General features: G+C 44.2%; 1 protein-coding gene across 2 annotated transcripts in view; it reads right to left on the reverse strand.

The window, feature by feature from the left end:
* The window catches only part of MTUS2 (microtubule associated scaffold protein 2), a 247,571-nt gene that overhangs the window by 104,008 nt on the left and 125,057 nt on the right, over positions 1-18,506 (reverse strand). For both annotated transcript variants that reach the window (XM_065902032.1, XM_065902031.1), the window contains 2 exons: positions 12,764-12,862; positions 4,747-4,958 (listed from right to left, as the gene is read on the reverse strand). In XM_065902032.1, coding sequence (XP_065758104.1) covers positions 4,747-4,958; positions 12,764-12,862 — 311 coding nt within the window. The remainder of the gene's footprint in view (positions 1-4,746; positions 4,959-12,763; positions 12,863-18,506) is intronic.

Genomic DNA, 18,506 nt, shown 5'->3' on the forward strand with positions numbered 1-18,506 from the left:
AAAATAATGTCGACACTTAAAGGCAGGGTTTTGTTAGGGTTAAAATGTTACATGTAAACTGTCCAGAACACTGGAGATGGTCAATAAACAAGAGTGATGTTGTTATTAAAATGCTTTGTCTTTTACTTTTTGAACTCTATGGAACCTTTCATTGGTGGAGGCAGGATTGATTAAAACCTACTAACATAAGTGAATTGAAGATGAAAAGTTAAATATATGAACTACATTTAAAAATATGTACACCCCTAACTGGGGCTTCCCTGGTGGCTCAGATGGTAAAGAATCCGCCTGCAATGCAGGAGACCCAAGTTCGATCCCTGGGTCAGGAAGAACCACTGGGGAAGGAAATGGCAAACCCACTCCAGTATTCTTGGCTGGAAAATCCCATGGACAGAGGAGCCGCAAAGAGTCTGAGAAGACAGCAACTAACACTTTCACGCTATATAGTTTAGGGAAAAGGAGGCTGCTGAATTATTAATTTTGATTAAGCTTAGAAAATACACAAATGCTTGACATTAATTTTCGTTCTCTGTATGCCTAATAATATTTTCAATAATAAATAAAAATAATTAAAACCAGTATCTGTCACATTCGTAAAGTGAAATGATAAAGATTATACAAACCAATATGAAAAAACTGAATAAGTATAATAAACTTGATTAAAAGTGAAATGAAAATGAATACACCCTCAGATGTAACCTGCAAAATTTGATGCTACAGGGTGAGGCACGCCGCTTAATATATTAATATTAACAGGACCATCATCTGTGTTGTTTCCTGGATTAGCCACCAGGGGCTGCTAAAGAGTAGTGTTCCCGGGAAGCAGGCAGAGAAAGATTTAAAAAATAATCTTTCAACATGACCCTGAGAAGTGCGAGTCCCTGAGAGTCACACTTATTACTACACCCCCAGAGGTCTGAGACCGCAGATTTCAGCAAAGCTGTCTGGCTGGTGGTGAGGACCATGCCCTGTTGGCAGAGTGGAGCTACCGAGAATCAGCGTAAATGTGAGGCTGGTGTTGACACTTAAAGGTGACATCTGAGCGTCCCCGGACGCTGGGCTCAGACTGAAACACAGCCAACAACGCCCACAGCCACTGTGCCATGAGCTGTGAAGCACAGGGCAGAAATGGAAGATTCTCATCTAGGCTCCTGATTCCTTTATCTAGCGACTTTCCATCCTTGATGGAATCACCACATTCTGGAAAAAATACAGAGCCCCAGCTGAGTAGCTGGACTAGAAAGCTGTTTCTATCCTTAAAGGACACCCCGAGTCAAATCCTTCATATACATAAAATGAAACAAGAGGGGTCTGTCTTGTGTTTTCACTTTATATTTCTCACCTATGTCTTACTCATCCCGCTCGAGAGTAAAATATTTGTCAGATTTCCTTGTCCTCAAAAAGGATGCTTTACTGAATACTGTTCAAAGTACCTTTGCCTATTAATTCATGACATTCTCTCTATAACCTTGTGAAGAGTTATTAACGATCCTATTTGCAATTGAGGAAACTTTGAGACTCAAAGATGACTGGTGAGAGGGGACTTGGCAGCAGGAAGCCGAGTCGGGCAAGGATGTACTAATTTCCCATGGGTGATGCCGACCAGGCACCAAGAGGGACAGTAACTTGCTCAAGTCTTAAGGGGGATGAAGCCGTTGGTGGGATCGACCCCTTGCCAGCACAGTGACCTCGCTCTACCACGCCAGGCTTTGTAGACAAAATGCTACAGCACAGAAAAGATACAGGCGTGGAGCTCCAGCAGGGTCTTTAAGGAGAAGACCCTTGTTTTTTCAGGCTGGCTGTGGTGGTCATGCTCTGCATAGCTATAGTATGCTGGGCTGTGACCATGTCTCACATATAAAAATAATAATAAACCATCAGCTTCCCACGATAAGATACAGGGAACATGTCAGGGTCACGGTATCTTGTAATAGAGGGCTCCATCATCCATACTTCCTGGTTCGTCTGGCCTCTTATTTCCCTGGGTGCTCCACCGCGGTCACAAACTCTCAAATCAATCATCTTAAACCACGTGGAGCAAATCCAACCTATGTGGAAGCCGCTTATGATCAATTACAGACTTAAAAAAAAATCTCCATTGTTTCTTCTGGAGCTTATCCGGAGAGAGAGTTGCGATCAGGACAGAGAAAAGGACGCACTGTGTGGGAGGTGAAATGCCATGGTCATCAGGAGGCCTGTCTGGAGTCACTGGTTGTGATTTACTGAAAAGAGAATGAAATTCAGGTCCACCATCTATCGTGCTGAAATGTCAAGCTGAGTGTGGCTCTAGCCAGTAGGGGGCTCTGATGGACATGCCTGCAAATCACCTGCCAGCCCTTTGGGATCTGCTCCGATGGAAGAGCCATGTGGATGCTACAGAGAAGTACAACTCATGGCTCCTGGGCCAACAGGAATTCTCCTGGGGCCCAGAAATACACCGTTACAGGGAACCGACCCTTAATTTCAACACAGAAAATTCTCTTCTCTGCCATGATGCCATGGGTGGAGCCCAAAATTTCCAACTTGAAAACACACTGCATGTTAGGGAAAAAAAAAAAAAAAAAAACTATGAAAGTGTTAGTCACTCAGTTATATCTGACTGTTTGCAACTCCATGGACTGTCGCCTCTGTACATGGGATTCTCCAGGCAAGAATACTGGAGCAGGTAGCCATTCCCTTCTCCAGGGGAATCTTCCTGATGCAGGGATCGAACTTGGGTCTCCCGCATTACAGGCAGATTTCTGACCATCTGAGCCACCAGGGAAGCCCTCACAGCACGTGTAACCAATGTGTTAAGTTGGTGTTTGCTGGCAAATCAATTCACAGGAAATCTTTATCAAGGGTTTGCTACGACGCTGGGTGATGCATGGAAGGGACACAGTGGACAGAGTAACACAGTGCATCTTATCGCTGAACTGCAAGGAACAACCCTCGTTTCCTCTCTTCATTAAAGACCCGACAGTCAGTGGAAAACATACATCCAGTCGAAGAATAGAAAACACGACTCTCTCTCTCTAGTAAGAGAGCTGCTTAATATGTAACATGGCATGTCCGGCCCCTTTGGTGACTCAAAAACGTGTCTGTAATTTTAATTCTTACAGAGTGGGAACACAGTCATTTCAGCTCTTCAAGGTTGGCCCCAGGGGTACCAGACCGGAAGGGAAGACATAACATTCAAATTGGTCATTGATCGCTGGTGTTAACATGCTGACGAGGGAGGAGAAGGAAACTATTGATAAAACTGAAATCTGTTCATCTTGTCTTTGATCACAACTATACACTGGGAATTAGCTCCTTGGGCGAAAAGCTTTAAGCAAAACAGGCAACAAGCCCTAAAAGGGCAGCTGAGGCTTCTATGCTGGGAGGGACAAGAGAGGTTGCAGGCAGCCATAAAAGGTCAGAGTCCTCCACACTTTGAGGTTCAGGTAATAAGGAAAACCAGTGGACAGGGTGTTGGTTAATATTCTTCTGATTTTTCTTCTTTAAATTAGCTAGAAATTTAGTTAGCTCACTTTCCTGGTTGGGGGACATTTCTATAGCACTTTTACTTTCGTTTATAGATCCCAGGAGGTCCATACATGAAATTAATGTCTTATAGGTTATTGATATGGTAACTCGTAGTGTTTAAACTTCAAAGGTAAAGGTTCAAGTTCTCCCCCAAATGCTCCTTGGTCACCCCGGGATGGAACAAGAATGTACAAAGTCAGGCCCAGGCTCCCACCGCCTCCCTTCTACATCGAGAGACAGGGAGGCTGAACTATGTTTGGGGAATGTTACCGTTGTGAATGTTACCAGACTGTCCCAAGGGCTTCCCAGGTGGTGCTAGTGGTAAAGAATCCACCTGCCAATGCAAGAGATGCAAGAGACTTGGGTTTGATCTGTGGGTCGGGAAGACTCCCTGGAGAAGGAAATAGCAACCCACTCTGGTATTCTTGCCTGGGACATTTCATGGACAGAAGAGCCTGGCGGGCTACACTCCACGGGGTCACAAAAGACAACAACAATAAACCAAGTCTGATAAGAGACTCAGTGTCCAGACAAGCCCAGGAGACTCCAGACTCTTAGGCTGAGGAACCAAAGGCCTCTCTGCATTGTCAGAAGAACCAAGGGGTCGGGGGGAGGCCCCTTCCCCACGCTGCCCCCTGCACACTGTGAGCGAGGCCCGGAGGAGAGACCCTAGACCCGGCACCGCCCAGGTCCCCTCAAGGGCCACAGTGGCCCGCGCTGCCGCCCTGGCTTGCTCTGTACTGAGAGGCACAGACGTCTCAGAACCTGGCTGTCTTGGGTCCAAAATGCAAACCACAACATGCCCCATTCTCTTCCAAGACCTCACCTTCCAAACCTCCCTTTATACCTATTCTTTTTTCTTTCTCTGGAGAAGGAAATGGCAACCCACTCCAGTACTCTTGTCTGGAAAATCCCATGGACAAGAGGAGCCTGGTAGGCTACAGTTCATGGGGATGCAAAGAGTTGGACATGACTAAGTGACTTCACTTTCACTTTTTTTTTTTTTTTAATGTAATTTTCCCTTTTGGAAACAAGGTTATGAATCCATCTTCCCAGATTAATGTCTTTCACACGCCAAGTCTAAACTCGGCTCCCAAAACATCCCCTGATGCTGGCCGAGACACCGCAGCACCTGAAAATCAAACCATCTCTAACCTCAAACCCGAACCAAAGCTCGCACACTAAGAACCATCCCCGCCGCTGCCCTCCCGCTTCCACATTCACCAGGCGTGGCCTCACCTTCCCGAAGAAGAGCTGCGTGGCCACGGCGAGCGCCTGGAAGCCGCGGACGGCGGTCCTCAGCTCCGCCTGCGTGAGCCCCAGCTGTCGGGCCTGCTGCTCGCAGCGCTCCTTCAGCCGCTGTACCAGCAGCCGCTCCGCCTCGCGGGCCTGCGGGTCCGGCTTCGGGGAGAACCCGTTGCGGGGGGCCGTGGTCCTCTGCTTGGGGTACCCTAGGAAGCAAGGAGGGTCACCTGTGAGAAAACAGTCAGCCCAGATGTGACAACCGCTCCTTATGACACAAGGATGCCGGCAAGGGGCTGAGAAGGAATGGCCCGCTGTGCATCATTCTAAGCGTTAACATGAAATAACAAGGACTGTGAAGTGTTGCTCTGTTGTAGTGGTTCCAAGTGCAAGGTTTCATGCTTGGAAGCAGAGGAACAGACAGAATTGCCCAATTCCTCCCAGCTGCCTACATTTCTTCCTGGTCTGCTTAGAGAGACTTGGAGCAGTTGGCTTTTTTTTTTTTTTTTTCCTTCAAGGGGATTCCTCTTGGAAAGCATCTAAACTCAATCCAGGTTGAAGCCAGACTTAAAACCTAGCAACTCTTTCACTGATGGGCTTCCCCGATGGCTCAGTGGTAAAGAATCCAGGAGGGCAGGGGATGTGAGTTCGATCCTTGGGTCAGCAAGATTCCCCTGGAGGAGGAAATCGCAACCCACTCCAGTATTCTTGCCTGAAGAATCCCATGGACAGAGGAGCCTGGTGGGCTACAGTCCATGGGGTGGCAAAGAATCAGACATGACTGAAGCGACTGAGTATGCACGAATGCACACATCAAGCACCTGTTCAGTCAATGACATGTGGGAGGCCCAGTGGACTTGCAAAGAAATGAGGCCCTGCCCGTGACCATGGGCAAGTCAACGTCAGCATCTGGGCTTCAGGTTCTCTGATTCCTCGCCAGGCATCTCAACACCTAAAGACACTTGCTGATCCACTCGGCAGTATCTCTGACTGAACTCACAGGTTTGGGGGCACACCCTGAGTCTAGAACAATCTCCCATTCCCCCACTCTTGTCCCAATCACATCCCCTGGTTGCATTACTCTGCTCAGGGGCACATAGAATCTATGATGATCCCAGTGACCACTGGTGACTCAGAGCAAAGAGCCAGTCACCTTCTGTTCTTACAAAGGTGAACGCAAGCAGTTTGCGTGCAAAGGCTGAGCGCCAGGATGAACACGGGCCTTCAAAATGCAAACAGAACATGAAAAATTCATCTGCAGTCATCTGGTCACTATCCAGAGGATTCTAATGGATGGAAAAGCATGGTTCAGTCCTGAAGTTGGAAGCTCAACTGACATGATAACAAGCAAACAGTGCAGCCTTGGGACCTGTATATTTATAATCTCAGAGAAGGCCCATGACCTTAGCACTTGTAAACAAGAGGGAGAAGAATGAAAGGACACAACTTTGATAGCCCTCCAGTTTAAGGAAAAGCACTTGATGGGTTTGGTCCACCTCCCAACAGACAGGAAGTCTGTTTCTTGCAGGTTGGCACCAGCATGACACCCCAGGGAGCACATGGGCTGAATTCTCTGTCATCTTAGACAGGCTTTATTTTTCTTAAACTGATCTAAATTTATCTCAGAAAAAATGTGCCCTGTAGCACACTACTTCCTACTCACCACTGGCACTTGTCTGCCTGGAGTTGGCTAGTGCTGGGGAAAGGTGAAGAGCAAACAGCGCGAGAGCAGGAAATTTCCTTCTGGCCAGCGTGGAGCATGGGTGAGGGCAGGAATGATTGGGTTGGCCAAAAAAGTTCGATCTAAGGAAAAACTCAAACGAATATTTTGGCCAACCTGCTCAACCATAAATAAGTATTCTAGAAAGAAGGGCCTCTCAGGTGGCTCAGGGTTAAAGAATCCTCCTGCCAATGGTGAAGACACAAGAGACGATCCCTGGGTTGGAAAGATGCCCTGGAGAAGGAAATGGCAACCCGTTCCAGTATTCTTGCCTGGGGAATCCCATGGACAGAGGAGCCTGGTGGGTTTAGTCCATGGGGTTGCAAAGAGTTGGACATGACTGAGAGATTAAGCACATATACTAGAAAGAGGTTGACCTTTCCCATTCCAAGGAAAGCGCAGATTATTTTTTATTTTGATACACAGAAAATCAAGGAAAAAAAAAATGAATGTTACAGCCAGAGTTTCCCAAGCCAACTAAAACAATTGGTTATGATAATGCACTCCTTAGACAAAACTTTATGTAAAATAGTCTCATCTTTGGGACATTTATTATCATTTATTATTTACAAGAAGTATGAGTGTTATTTATCAACGTAAATCTAAATGCCTCCTTTTTCCAAGGGTGAAAAATCTTGGCTTAATGGTGTTATAACAATTGCTTAATTTTTATATAAAAAATTATAGTTACATCTGGCTTCCCCAGTAGCTCAGTTGATAAAGAATCTGCCTGCAATGCAAGAGACCCCAGTTCGATTCCTGGGTCAGGAAGATCCACTGGAGAAGGGATAGGCTACCCACTCCAGTATTCTTCGGCTTCCCTGTGACTCAGCTGGTAAAGAATGCACCTGCATTGTGGAAGACCTGGGTTCGATCCCTGGGTTGGAAAGATTCCTGGGAGAAGGGAAAAGCTACCCACTCCACTATTCTGGCCCGGAGAACTCCATGGACTGTATAATCCATTGGGCCACAAAGAGTCGGACATGACTGGGCGACTTTCACTTTCACTGGCGAAGATGGAGTAAGAAAGTAGATTTATCTTCTCATATGAAACTACCCAAAACACTTGACCAACATATATGTCAGTGGATTTCAAGACATTATATTAGGCAATGAAGCACAAGGAACCAAAGACTCAGAAACACACGAGACGACCCCTACCACCCCCATGGATGCTTGAGCCTGCTCCCTGCGTGGTTTTCCAGGCTGTGGCACAGAGAGTCAGGAAGCCCAGGCGGAGTCTGGTAGTCTTCCCAACTCGGGAAGGTGGAGCTGGGGGCTCAGGAAGTTCAAGGGTCAGCAGTTACAGGGCAGAGTAGCTGAGAGGACAGCTCCACAGAGACACAGAATGACACAGAAGAGCCCCTCGAGTTTCTGGACAACTTACATCAGTGCAGCAGGTGAGAACAGTGTCCACAGCCAGGGAGAGGGTTCTACCCAGGACTAGAGGGAACACTACCGGGGGCTCACAGAAGGCCAGGATCAATTCCTGCGCCCACTGCAATTCCCAGGGCGTCAGAACACCTGGAAGGGTCATATCATGGTGCTCTGGGGAAATCAGTCCTAGACTGCTGGTCAGGATCCGTCTAACAAAGCTGATGAGAAAGATCCAAGATGATCAAGCTCTTTCCAAGTCACACAGTTTTACCCAAGGACAAAGCTTAAGAATATTTATAGAATTTTTTAAAAAATCCAACAAGGAAAAATTCACAATGTCAGTCATCTAAAAAAATTCTCAGGCATGTAAATAAACAGGCATGTACAAGCCATGATGAAGAGGGGATGCAATCAATTGAAGTCAGCTAAGAAAAGCACCAGTAATTAAGTTATTATAACTATATTCCATATATCAAGAGACTGGAGGAAAGACTGAGTACATCAAATAGAAACAAAGACAAAAAGAGACTTAAATAAAAATTCTAGAGATTAATAATTCAAATGCCTGAGATAAAAATACACTGGATGGGATTAAGAGTAGATTAGACACTGCATATGAAAATATTAATGGCATGGATTTTCATAGCAGCATTACTCATAGTAGCCAAAAGCTGGAAACAAATGCCCATCAACCAATGAGTGGGTAAACTATGACACATTCACATGGTGTAATATTATTCAGCCCAAACCAGGAACGAAACACTGATCCAGGAAGGAAATACTGATCCTCACTTTGACATGGATGAACCTCAAAAACATGCTAAGTGAAAACAACTGATAGAAAAAGCCACACAGAATATGATTCCATTTACACAAAATGTCCAGCATAAACAAATCCATGAAACAGAAAGTAGACTAGAGGTTGTCAGGGGCTGGGGAGCATGGATAGGGAGTGACTGCTCATGGGTGTGGGTTTCTTTTGAGGGTAAAAGAAAATGCTCTGGAAGTAGTGGTGATGGCTGCACAATTTTGTGAACATACTAAAACCTGAAAAGAGTAAAATTCACAATATGTGAATTACTAAAGAAGCAGCTGAGGCTTGAAGAAATTTTGTTATTTGCCCCAGTTCATACATCATGTGAGCCACTGAGTCAGGATTTGAACTCAGTTTGATCTATTCTCCTGGGTCAAACTGCTTGGCAACATTTAGAACTTGCAGAAGAGTTTCTAGTGAAGACAACTCCATGCAAGCATTCCTAGAAGCTGGAAGAAAACCAGCAGGAATAGGTGTCACAGAGTTAAGGGAAAGAAACTTTCAGGGAAGGAGTGATCAGTGACACCAAAGGCCACAGAGATAAGGACCAGGACGCGTCACTTAGACTTAATAACCAGGAGGTCATGAGAGGCCTTTGCAGGATTGGGGGGAGGGGAGGCAGTGGAATATGGAGGGGGTTGCTAGCTGGCAGGGATGGGAGAAGTCATGTGTAAGCAAGGGACAGAGACGAGAATCACAAGATGCCTCTTGCCCAAGCCTGGCTGCAAAGGTGGAGAGAGAAATGGGTCAAGATCATCCTCAGGGAAGTTACAGATCAGTACGGGAGGGAAACACACCTGGACTTCACCTGCCACCCCTCAGTCAGGTGACAGTCGAGGGTTCGAGGCTTGATGCAGGCACCACCGACCAGTGCAGCTCGGCTTATTTGATGTTCAGTAATCTGAAGAAAGGACAGTTGCCCTTAGAGAGGGATGGAGGAGGCAAGGAGAAGAGGCTGGGGACAGGAATGCTGTCCACTCTTATTACGTAGGTTTCTCTTCACCAGAGCTGGCTTGACATTCTCCTGTGGCAGCCTGGACTCCAATGTTTCTGCTCCTCTGCACACATATCCAGATGCTTTGAGCTGTCTGTGTTCTCCTAGAATTCATGTGCTAATCCCTAATCTCCAACGAGATGGTATTTTGAGGAGGTGCTCTAGGGTGCTCATGAGGGTGAGGCCTCCATGAATGGGATTAGTGGCCTCATGAGAAGAGACACCAGAGAGATGACCTCGTTTTCCCCACATGCTGACAAAGCAAGATTTACCAAGACAGCCCTTGTTGTGTGGAGTATCAGACAAGTCTCAACAAATTTGTCAGGACTCAAATCATCCGCCTTTGGCCACCCAATGCGAAGAACTGACTCACTGGAAAAGACCCTGATGCTGGGAAAGATTGAAAGCCAGAGGAGAAAGGGACAACAGAGGATGAGATGGTTGGATGGCATCACCGACTCGATGGACATGAGTTTGAGCAAGCTCCAGGAGTTGGTGATGGACAGGGAAGCCTGGTGTGCTGCAGTCCATGGGGTCAGAAAGAGTTGGACACGACTGAGTAACTGAACTGCACTGAACTGAACAAATCATCCAAAGTATGTTCTCCAGCCACAATGGAATTACATTAGAAATACAATCAGAGAGACCTCTGGAAAGTCCTAAATATCTGCAAACTAAAAAGAATGCTGCTATATAATCATGGGGAAAGAAGAAATCAGAAAAGGAAACCTGAAAATATTTTGAACTCAATGAAGATGAAAACCCATTATATCAACATATGTGGATTACAGCTAATGTAGTATATGAAGGGACATTTACTGTATTAAATGCACATTAGAAAAGCAGAAAGACTTCAAATTAATGACATTAGCTAATTAAACTCAATGCAAGCAGAAGAGATAATAATGATCACAGTAGAAATCTACTGAGAATCAAGTCATACTTCACATTACATAAAAAGCAAATTAAATGGATCACAGATGTAAATATAAAACCTACAAGTATTTTAGAATAAAATGTAGGGGAAAGTCTTTATGAACTTGGGTTACTTAAAGATTTTTAAAGATAATACTAAAAATATGGTCCATAAAAGAAAATATCATGAATTGGACTTCATGAACACTAAGAACTTTTAATCTTCAAAAGATATTGTTAGGGGAGTGCAAAACAACACATAAATTGTGGAGAAAAGAAAATTGCAAATCACATACCTGAAAAAATTGTGACCAGAATATATAGAAATTCTCAAAACTGAATTAAAAAAACACATCCAATTGAAATGGCAAAAGATTGGATTATTTTATGGAGGAATATACACAGATGCCAAATAAACATAAAAAAGATGTTCAATATTTTAATGTCATTAGTTGCCAGGTAAATGTAAATTAAAGCCATGAGATACTGCTATGTACCTATTATAATGTTAATTATTGAAAAGACTGACCATACCAAGGGTTGGCAAGGACATGGAGGAACTGGATCTCTTGGACATCACTGACGGGAATATAAAATGGTACAACTACCTTGGAAAATAGATCGGAAAACTTTTAAACAGATTTTAAAAAGCTAAACACATAGCTATCATATGACTCAAGCATTCCACTCTTAGCTATTTGCCAAGAAAAATGAAAGCAGAGGTCTATACCAAGGCTTATACAAATGTGCGTGGTAGCTTCATTTATAATAGCCAAATCCCTGGGGGGAATCTCCAAAGTGTCTCAATAGGTAAATGGATAAATTGTGGTACTTACAAACAGTGGAGTTCTATTTGCCGATAAAAAGGAATGGACTACTGCTTCAGTAGATCTCAACCCCTTCCTTCCTCCCCCTCCTTTCCTCTCTCTGTTTTCTTTTTCCTTTCTCCCCTCTCTTAGCCTTCATTGATATGGATTTAAAATTTTTAACCCCTCATTTCAACCTTTCCCTGCCTATGTCTCGTTGGAAGTTTACAGGAACATCCTGATTGAACCCACATGGACAGCTGCAAGAGCAACAGATTCCCACACCATGAGCTCTGCAACTACTAACCACGCCCCTCCCTCAGCCTGCCTTTAAAAGTGCTTTGCTGAAATCCTTCGAGCAGTTCTGGGTTTTCAGAGCACAAACTACCGGTCTCCTTGCAGGCTCTGCAATGAACATTTTTCTGCTCCAAACTCCGACGTTTCAGTTTGTTTTGCCTCATTGTGCATCAGGCACACAAGTCTGCCTTTGGTAACAGGCTCTGTCTCCTGACCCTCTTCATGTGTGACTCTGGATTACTTCCTATACATTTTTAAAATTTATTGGAAACATTATTAATAAGGTCATTATTCCGCAAGGTTTCTGGTTCACAGTGCAGCAAGTAAGAGTGCAGTTTGGGGATTCAAAGTGCCTGGGTTAAAACAAAGGCTCTACTATTTATTTCCTGCGACTTTTGGGTAAGTTAATGAAAATCTATGAAGCTTAATCTCCTCACATACAAAGGAAGAGGCAATATCATATCCATCTCCCAGTTACTGCGTGCATTACATACATGAATACATTTAAAGACCTAAGGACAGTACCTGGTATACAGTAAGAACTCAAACTTTAGCTGCTATTATTGCTACTATTTTTGTGCTTAAAGGTTAAAGGTTATACTGGATTCTGTTCTACAAAGAGGCTGATGTCTTACAATATGAATTTCCATAATAGGTAACTTTCAAGTAATTTTCAAGGTAATTTTCACATTACATAGCTTGTTCATATAAATAAATAAAATAACAAGTGTTTGATATCCACGGTTCATTTTTTTCTCCTCTTTTTGGAAAATATTATCTCTTGAGGTAAGATCTCCAAAATCTGTTTTTCAATTATAAATTATCTCAGGTGCTGTTGGAATAGCAGATACTCCTACACAGAGAAGATCCTACCCCCTAAATGTAGCATTAATAACATTTTTTTAAAGACAAAATGATGCCAACAGCTGGTTCATTTCAGCTGGAGTCAGAACACAGCCGTACACGAACATCAAGCCCTGGAACAGTCACGCGCACCACATGGGCTGGCATTGCTCCATTAATGACATTTGAACAAAATGAATTCCAAGTTCAAGTCTCCTCAGATAACATAGTTCACATTGCTTAAATACCTGGCGAATGAAGCTTGGTGCTTGAAGCCGCTGTCCTCTTAGGAGATGAAACTGCAGGTTTATTGGCATCTTGCTCTTTTTGTACTTCTTTCTTGGCTCCTATAAATAGTTTAAAAAGAGAGAAAGAAACAAAAGAGAGCTCATTACAATCAAAATGGTTAACACAAATTGTGGAAAGGGAGGCTTAACAAAAGGCACACAGAACAAAATAATATTTGGGTGATTTGTTGCTATAGTCACCACCTCCTGTGCTTCAGGAATGACACGCTTGTTTATAGCAAAGGGAATTTTGTTATGAGCAGTCAGAGGAATAAGTACACTGCTGTCTCTGACATGATGAAAACCACCCCTGTCTCTGGGGGTCACCGCACTCCAAGGACCCTGACAAACTATGTGGGAATTAAAATTGCACTGTCCTCAGCCACCACCTCAGTCGGCCTGTCTCCTTGCCAAAACAAATTTTCTGAAGATAGAGAAGGAAGCTGTAGCTGAATCTAACTGCTAATGACTCAAGCATCATGAGAGCTGAGCCTCGGGGAACTCGGTCTGCCTCTAATTAATTTCCACGCAGCTGGTCCACAGAGGTGACCTGGAGAGCCTCCGAGTTCTGTCTCTGCTGCAGCTGAGCCTTTGTGGGACCAGGTGGCAGACGCAGCCGCAGCAGCACGGGACATCTTGAACTTGGGCTCAATCTAAGAAGAGGCACTCGGGACATGGCCCCATTTCCCCCTTGTGTGCTGGGCACAGACTCTGACCTCACATCCCCTTCATCAGAAAGTCAAAGAATGATGGATGGAAGATAAGAGAAGTAACACCAACCTGGGTGTACCTAGAACCTGTCTCCACCTCAGGACCGTTTATTATGCCATTTCAAAAATAAACCCTGGGCTTCCGTGGAGGCTCAGTGGTAAAGAATCTCCCTGCCCCAGGAGACATGGTTCGGTCTCTGATCTGGGAAGATCCCACGTGCTAAGTCCACATACCACAATGACTGAAGCCTGCACACCTAGAGCCCATGCTCAGAAACAACAGAAGCCACCGCAATGAGAAGCTGGTGCACTGCAGTGAAGAGTGGCCCCTGCTCGCCGCAACTAGAGACAGCCCACACACAGCAGCAAAGACCCAGCACAGCCAAAAATAATAAACACATAAATTTAAAAAACCCCAAACACTGTGATTAAAAAAAATAATAAATAAACCCTAGTGAGGGTGACGGTCCCTTAGAAGCAGAATACAAACTTCCCTCTTCATTCCCAGCCCCACATCCTTACTCCCCCTTCAGAGGCAACCACTGCTAGCACTTTGCATTTATTCTTCCAGACATTTTCCTAGTTATTTACAAACATACCTACACAAACACATACATGGCTATTAACTAATTAAATGAATCACATACTGCGATTTCTTTTTACCTACCCACACTTTTCAAGATCCTTTTCATATCAGTGCATTTATAGATCTTTTAAAAATGTCACATCATATTAAGGGGCAAAGAAGCACTATAATTTACCCATCCTCCGGTTGATGAGCATTTAGAGTGTTTGCAACTGTCAGCTATTAAAAAAGATAAATGTGCTATGTAAACAGTTTTCTACTTGTTTCTTTGCAAGTATGTATCAGCCTCTTTACAGAATCAATGCGCAGATATGCTTTTGCCGGGTTAAGAGTCTGCTCATTTGCAGTATTGCCAGACATAGCTCAGTCATCCTCTACCCAAAGCTACTAATTGATATTCCCAACCAAGTGTGGGAGACCAGTTCTTTGTACACGTTTCATGCCCTACTGACACTGAAATCTCTGTCATTTTAATTTTTTGCCAAACGCTTGGAATCTTTTGAAATTGGTCATATGCATTTATTTGAAAATCACCTCATTAAACCCTTTACCCATTATTCTTATTAATGTGTAAGAATTCTTCATTTATCCTAGATATCAGTCCTTTGCCTGCTCTACAAATTACATTTTCCAGGTTTCATTTCTTACAACTTATTTATTGTACCTTTTGTTGTACTGTATTTTGAAATTTTCAATATGTCCAAATATGTCAACTGTCCCTTACAGCTTTAAAAGCACTATTTGAGATTATTTATATGCATGTGTGTATGCAAGTGTATGCACATGTGTGTGTGTGTGTGTGTGTGTGCCCATGCACATGTTTGGGGAGGGGTCATTTTCAGGCTTAAGAGGGAGGCAGGGATTTTCGATCAAGCTGTCTCTACTTTCCTGATCTGATTGGGCTCCTGCTTCTCCTAACCCCATCGGGCCTGCTTCACCCCCTCCCTCTGTGTCCACTTGCCCCCTCCTCTTTCTCCTACACCTTGCTGGTGCTTAAACTTGCTGTACTTCCTCCCATTGCAGGCACATTCTCTTGAGTGCACATTTCTACTGCATGGAATGTGCCTCCCTGAATCTTGAGCTTGGGTCACTCACCTGCTCATTCAGGTCCCAGCACAGCTAACAGTCTCCAGGGATGCAGTGCCTAGCACAACAGGTAAAACAGCCGTCCTGCCACCTGACACTCTCCCCTTACCTGCTTCATTCTTCTTTGCATCACTTACCACCATCCAAAAAAGATCCAGGAATCTGTCTGCTTACTGTCTACCTTCCCCACTAGAATATAAACTTCAGTCAGACGATGCACCCTGCCCTGGATAGCATGGCCATTCAGTCAATGTCCACTTCCCCTCCATTTCCCACTGGGCTCTTTTCAAGACAGCTCATGCCCAGGCATTTAGGGGTTACAGGAGGCTGGACCCTCGGGGGACCTGAAAGCCCAACCCCTGTGCCACTCCACCGAAGCCACACCCCCCCCTGCGGAGGATCCAATTTGTGGCCCATCTCACTCTCCCTCCCTCTGCTCAGATCTTAGGTTTCAAGTAACACAGAAAGTCACCCAGACTCCTGGGAGCTCAGAAGGAAAGTGTTAAAGGCCAAAATGTGAGCTAAACACAACACTTTGAAGGGAAACAAAACATAAATATTTATTCAGAGTTTCAATACTTTCCATCCAGCCTTCATGGAATGCTCTTTGGCAGCTTCTATCAAAAATTTAAACATTGATAGACTTGACTCAGCAATTCTGCTTCTAAAGATCTCTCTTCGGAATACAAGTGTGAAAAGATATATGTTCAAAGACACTTCATATATCAATCACAATGACAGACATGAAAATAACCAAAATGCACATGGGGAATGGTTAAATAAACTATGGTATGTTCATATGATGTAGCACTATGCCACCAATAAAAACAATGAGGTTGCTTTATACTATACTGGCATGGAAAGATGTTCACGAGAAATAAATTAAAAAGCTATTTGTTGAACAGTATGCATGGTATTATCCCATTTTTAATACACAAAGATATTATCTATATTACAGCTGTAAATGGGACTTCCTCATAGCTCAAATGGTAAAGAATCTGCCTGCAATGCAGAAGACCAGGGTTCAATCCCTGGGTTGGGAAAATCCTCTAGAGAAGGAAATGGCAACCCACCCCAGTATTCTTGCCTGGAGACTCCCATGGACAGAGGAGCCAGGGGGACTATAGTCCATGGGGTCGCAAAAACTCAGACACGACTGAGCAACTAACACACACACAGTTGTAAATATATAAAAATTTCTGAAAGATTGTTTCCTAGTTTTGTTGTTGTTTAGTTGCTAAACTAAACTCTTCAACTCTTCGACCCCATGGACTGCAGCACACCAGACTTCCCTGTCCTCCACTATTTCCGGGAGTTGGCTCAAATTCATGTCCATTGAGTTGGTGATTCCATCCAGCCTGCTCATCCTCCGCTGTCCCTTTCTCCTCCTGCCTTCAATCTTTCCCAGCACCAGGGTCTTTTCCAATGAGTCAGCTCTTTGCATCATGTGTCCAAAGTACTGGAGCTTCAGCAACAGCCCTTTCAATGAATATTCAGGGTTGATTTCTTTAGGATTGACTGGTTTGATCGCCTTGCAGTCCAAGGGACTCTCAGGAGTCTTCTCCAATACCACAGTTCGAATGCATCATCTTCTTTGGTGCTGAGCCTTCTTTATGGTCCAACTCTCACATCTGTACATGACTACCAGAGAAACCACAGCTTTGACTAGACGGACCTTTGTCAGCAAGTAATGTACCTGCTTTTTAATACACTGTCTAGGTTTGTCATTGTTTTCTTTCCTAAGAGCAAGAGTCTTTTAATTTCATGGCTGGAGTCACTGTGCACAGTGATTTAGGAGCCCAAGAAAATAAAATCTGTCATTGCTTCCACTTTTTCCCCTTCATGAAGTGATGGGACCAGATGCCATGATCTCAGTTTTCTGAATGTTGAGTTTTAAGCCAGCTTAAAATATTATTAGTTTTAAAATATTTTTGATAATGGTTACTTCTGAGCAGTAGGATCAAGGGAATTTTATTTTGTTTTCCTATGCTTCTGCATTGTTTCCATTTTTAATGAAGATCTCATACATTGTTTTTATAATAAAAAACAAAAGTCATGAAACCGAAAACAAAATGAAAATAATTTGTCTGCTCTATGAAGGAATAAGGAAAGCAACCAGCTGAGTACAAACAATTCCACAAGCATAACTGATCGAAAGTTTCATGATCCTGTCCCCGTAGGAACACAGAACTGCCGAGAAAATTCCTCTGTGGTTCAGGGAACTCTTGATGGCACAGAAAATTAGGGCAATTAGTCAAGAATACAGTGGCTTTTGCAATTTTCTTGCAATCTGGATTCAGAGTAAATATTTTTTAAGTACACTGTAAACTTTCATTTTACTCCATAAAATCCCAGAGTACCTACTGAAATGGAGCAGGACCCTATGGTCCTTGCCCCCACAATCCACCCACTGCCCCATGTCCTCTGCCTGTCTTCTGTCTGTGGAAAAACTTTAGCCAAAGAATAAGTTTAATCAGAGAAGTGAGAACATGCAGAAAGAGAGGAAAACAGTCACAGGAGACCAAATAATGATAGTTTAGTCTGTAAGCACAGACAAGGACCTTTAGGTCCTTCTCAAGAGCTATACATAATATTCTGAGCCATATGCCATGAGTTGTCTCATAGATACTGAAATCCCCACCAGGTGGAGGTTAACTACATAACGACTACACTGTAGCCATGACAAAAGCTGTAACAATTCTGAGAACCGACCTCAAGGAAATGGGAGCATGCTGGCCCTGGAACTGAAGGCTAACTGTACTTAAAACAAGATGACGCTGGTCAGACCCCCGATGACCAATTTCAAGATGACTGTGCTGTTTCTGCCTGCAGCCCCCTCCCTCCATCTATAAAAGTTCTGGCCCCCTGGTTGGACTTTGGACAGGCATCTGCCTCCCCACCCCTCAACTCTGCCCCACCCTGCCCCTTACCCCACGGGGCTGTGTATATGCAAAGTCCAGAGCCCTGTCACTGCAGCTCTTGGGGGTGCGGGTGCAGAAGAAGGCGGCAATGGGGGAAGAAATGCCAGCCTCCCTCCGGTCTCAGAGGAGAAGTCACAGAGTTTCATTTGAAACTGACAGCACTGACAGTCACTGACAGCAGTCACCTATTTCCAAACAATCCCTAAAGCGTTTCACCATAAACAGAGCAGCAAACAGCCTCCCAAAGGCTTAGGTCGAAAGGAGCTCCCTGGCAAAGCTCCTGAACACAGCTCCTTGGGAGAGGAAAGAGCAGCGTGTGAGCTCAGCTTCTCCTGGACACGGGCCTTCCACATGCAAGACTCCAACATGTGCTGCTCCAAGACCCACCTTGTGTTTTCTTA

The sequence above is a fragment of the Muntiacus reevesi genome, chromosome 11, assembly GCF_963930625.1.
Source record: "Muntiacus reevesi chromosome 11, mMunRee1.1, whole genome shotgun sequence".
Lineage (NCBI taxonomy): Eukaryota > Metazoa > Chordata > Mammalia > Artiodactyla > Cervidae > Muntiacus > Muntiacus reevesi.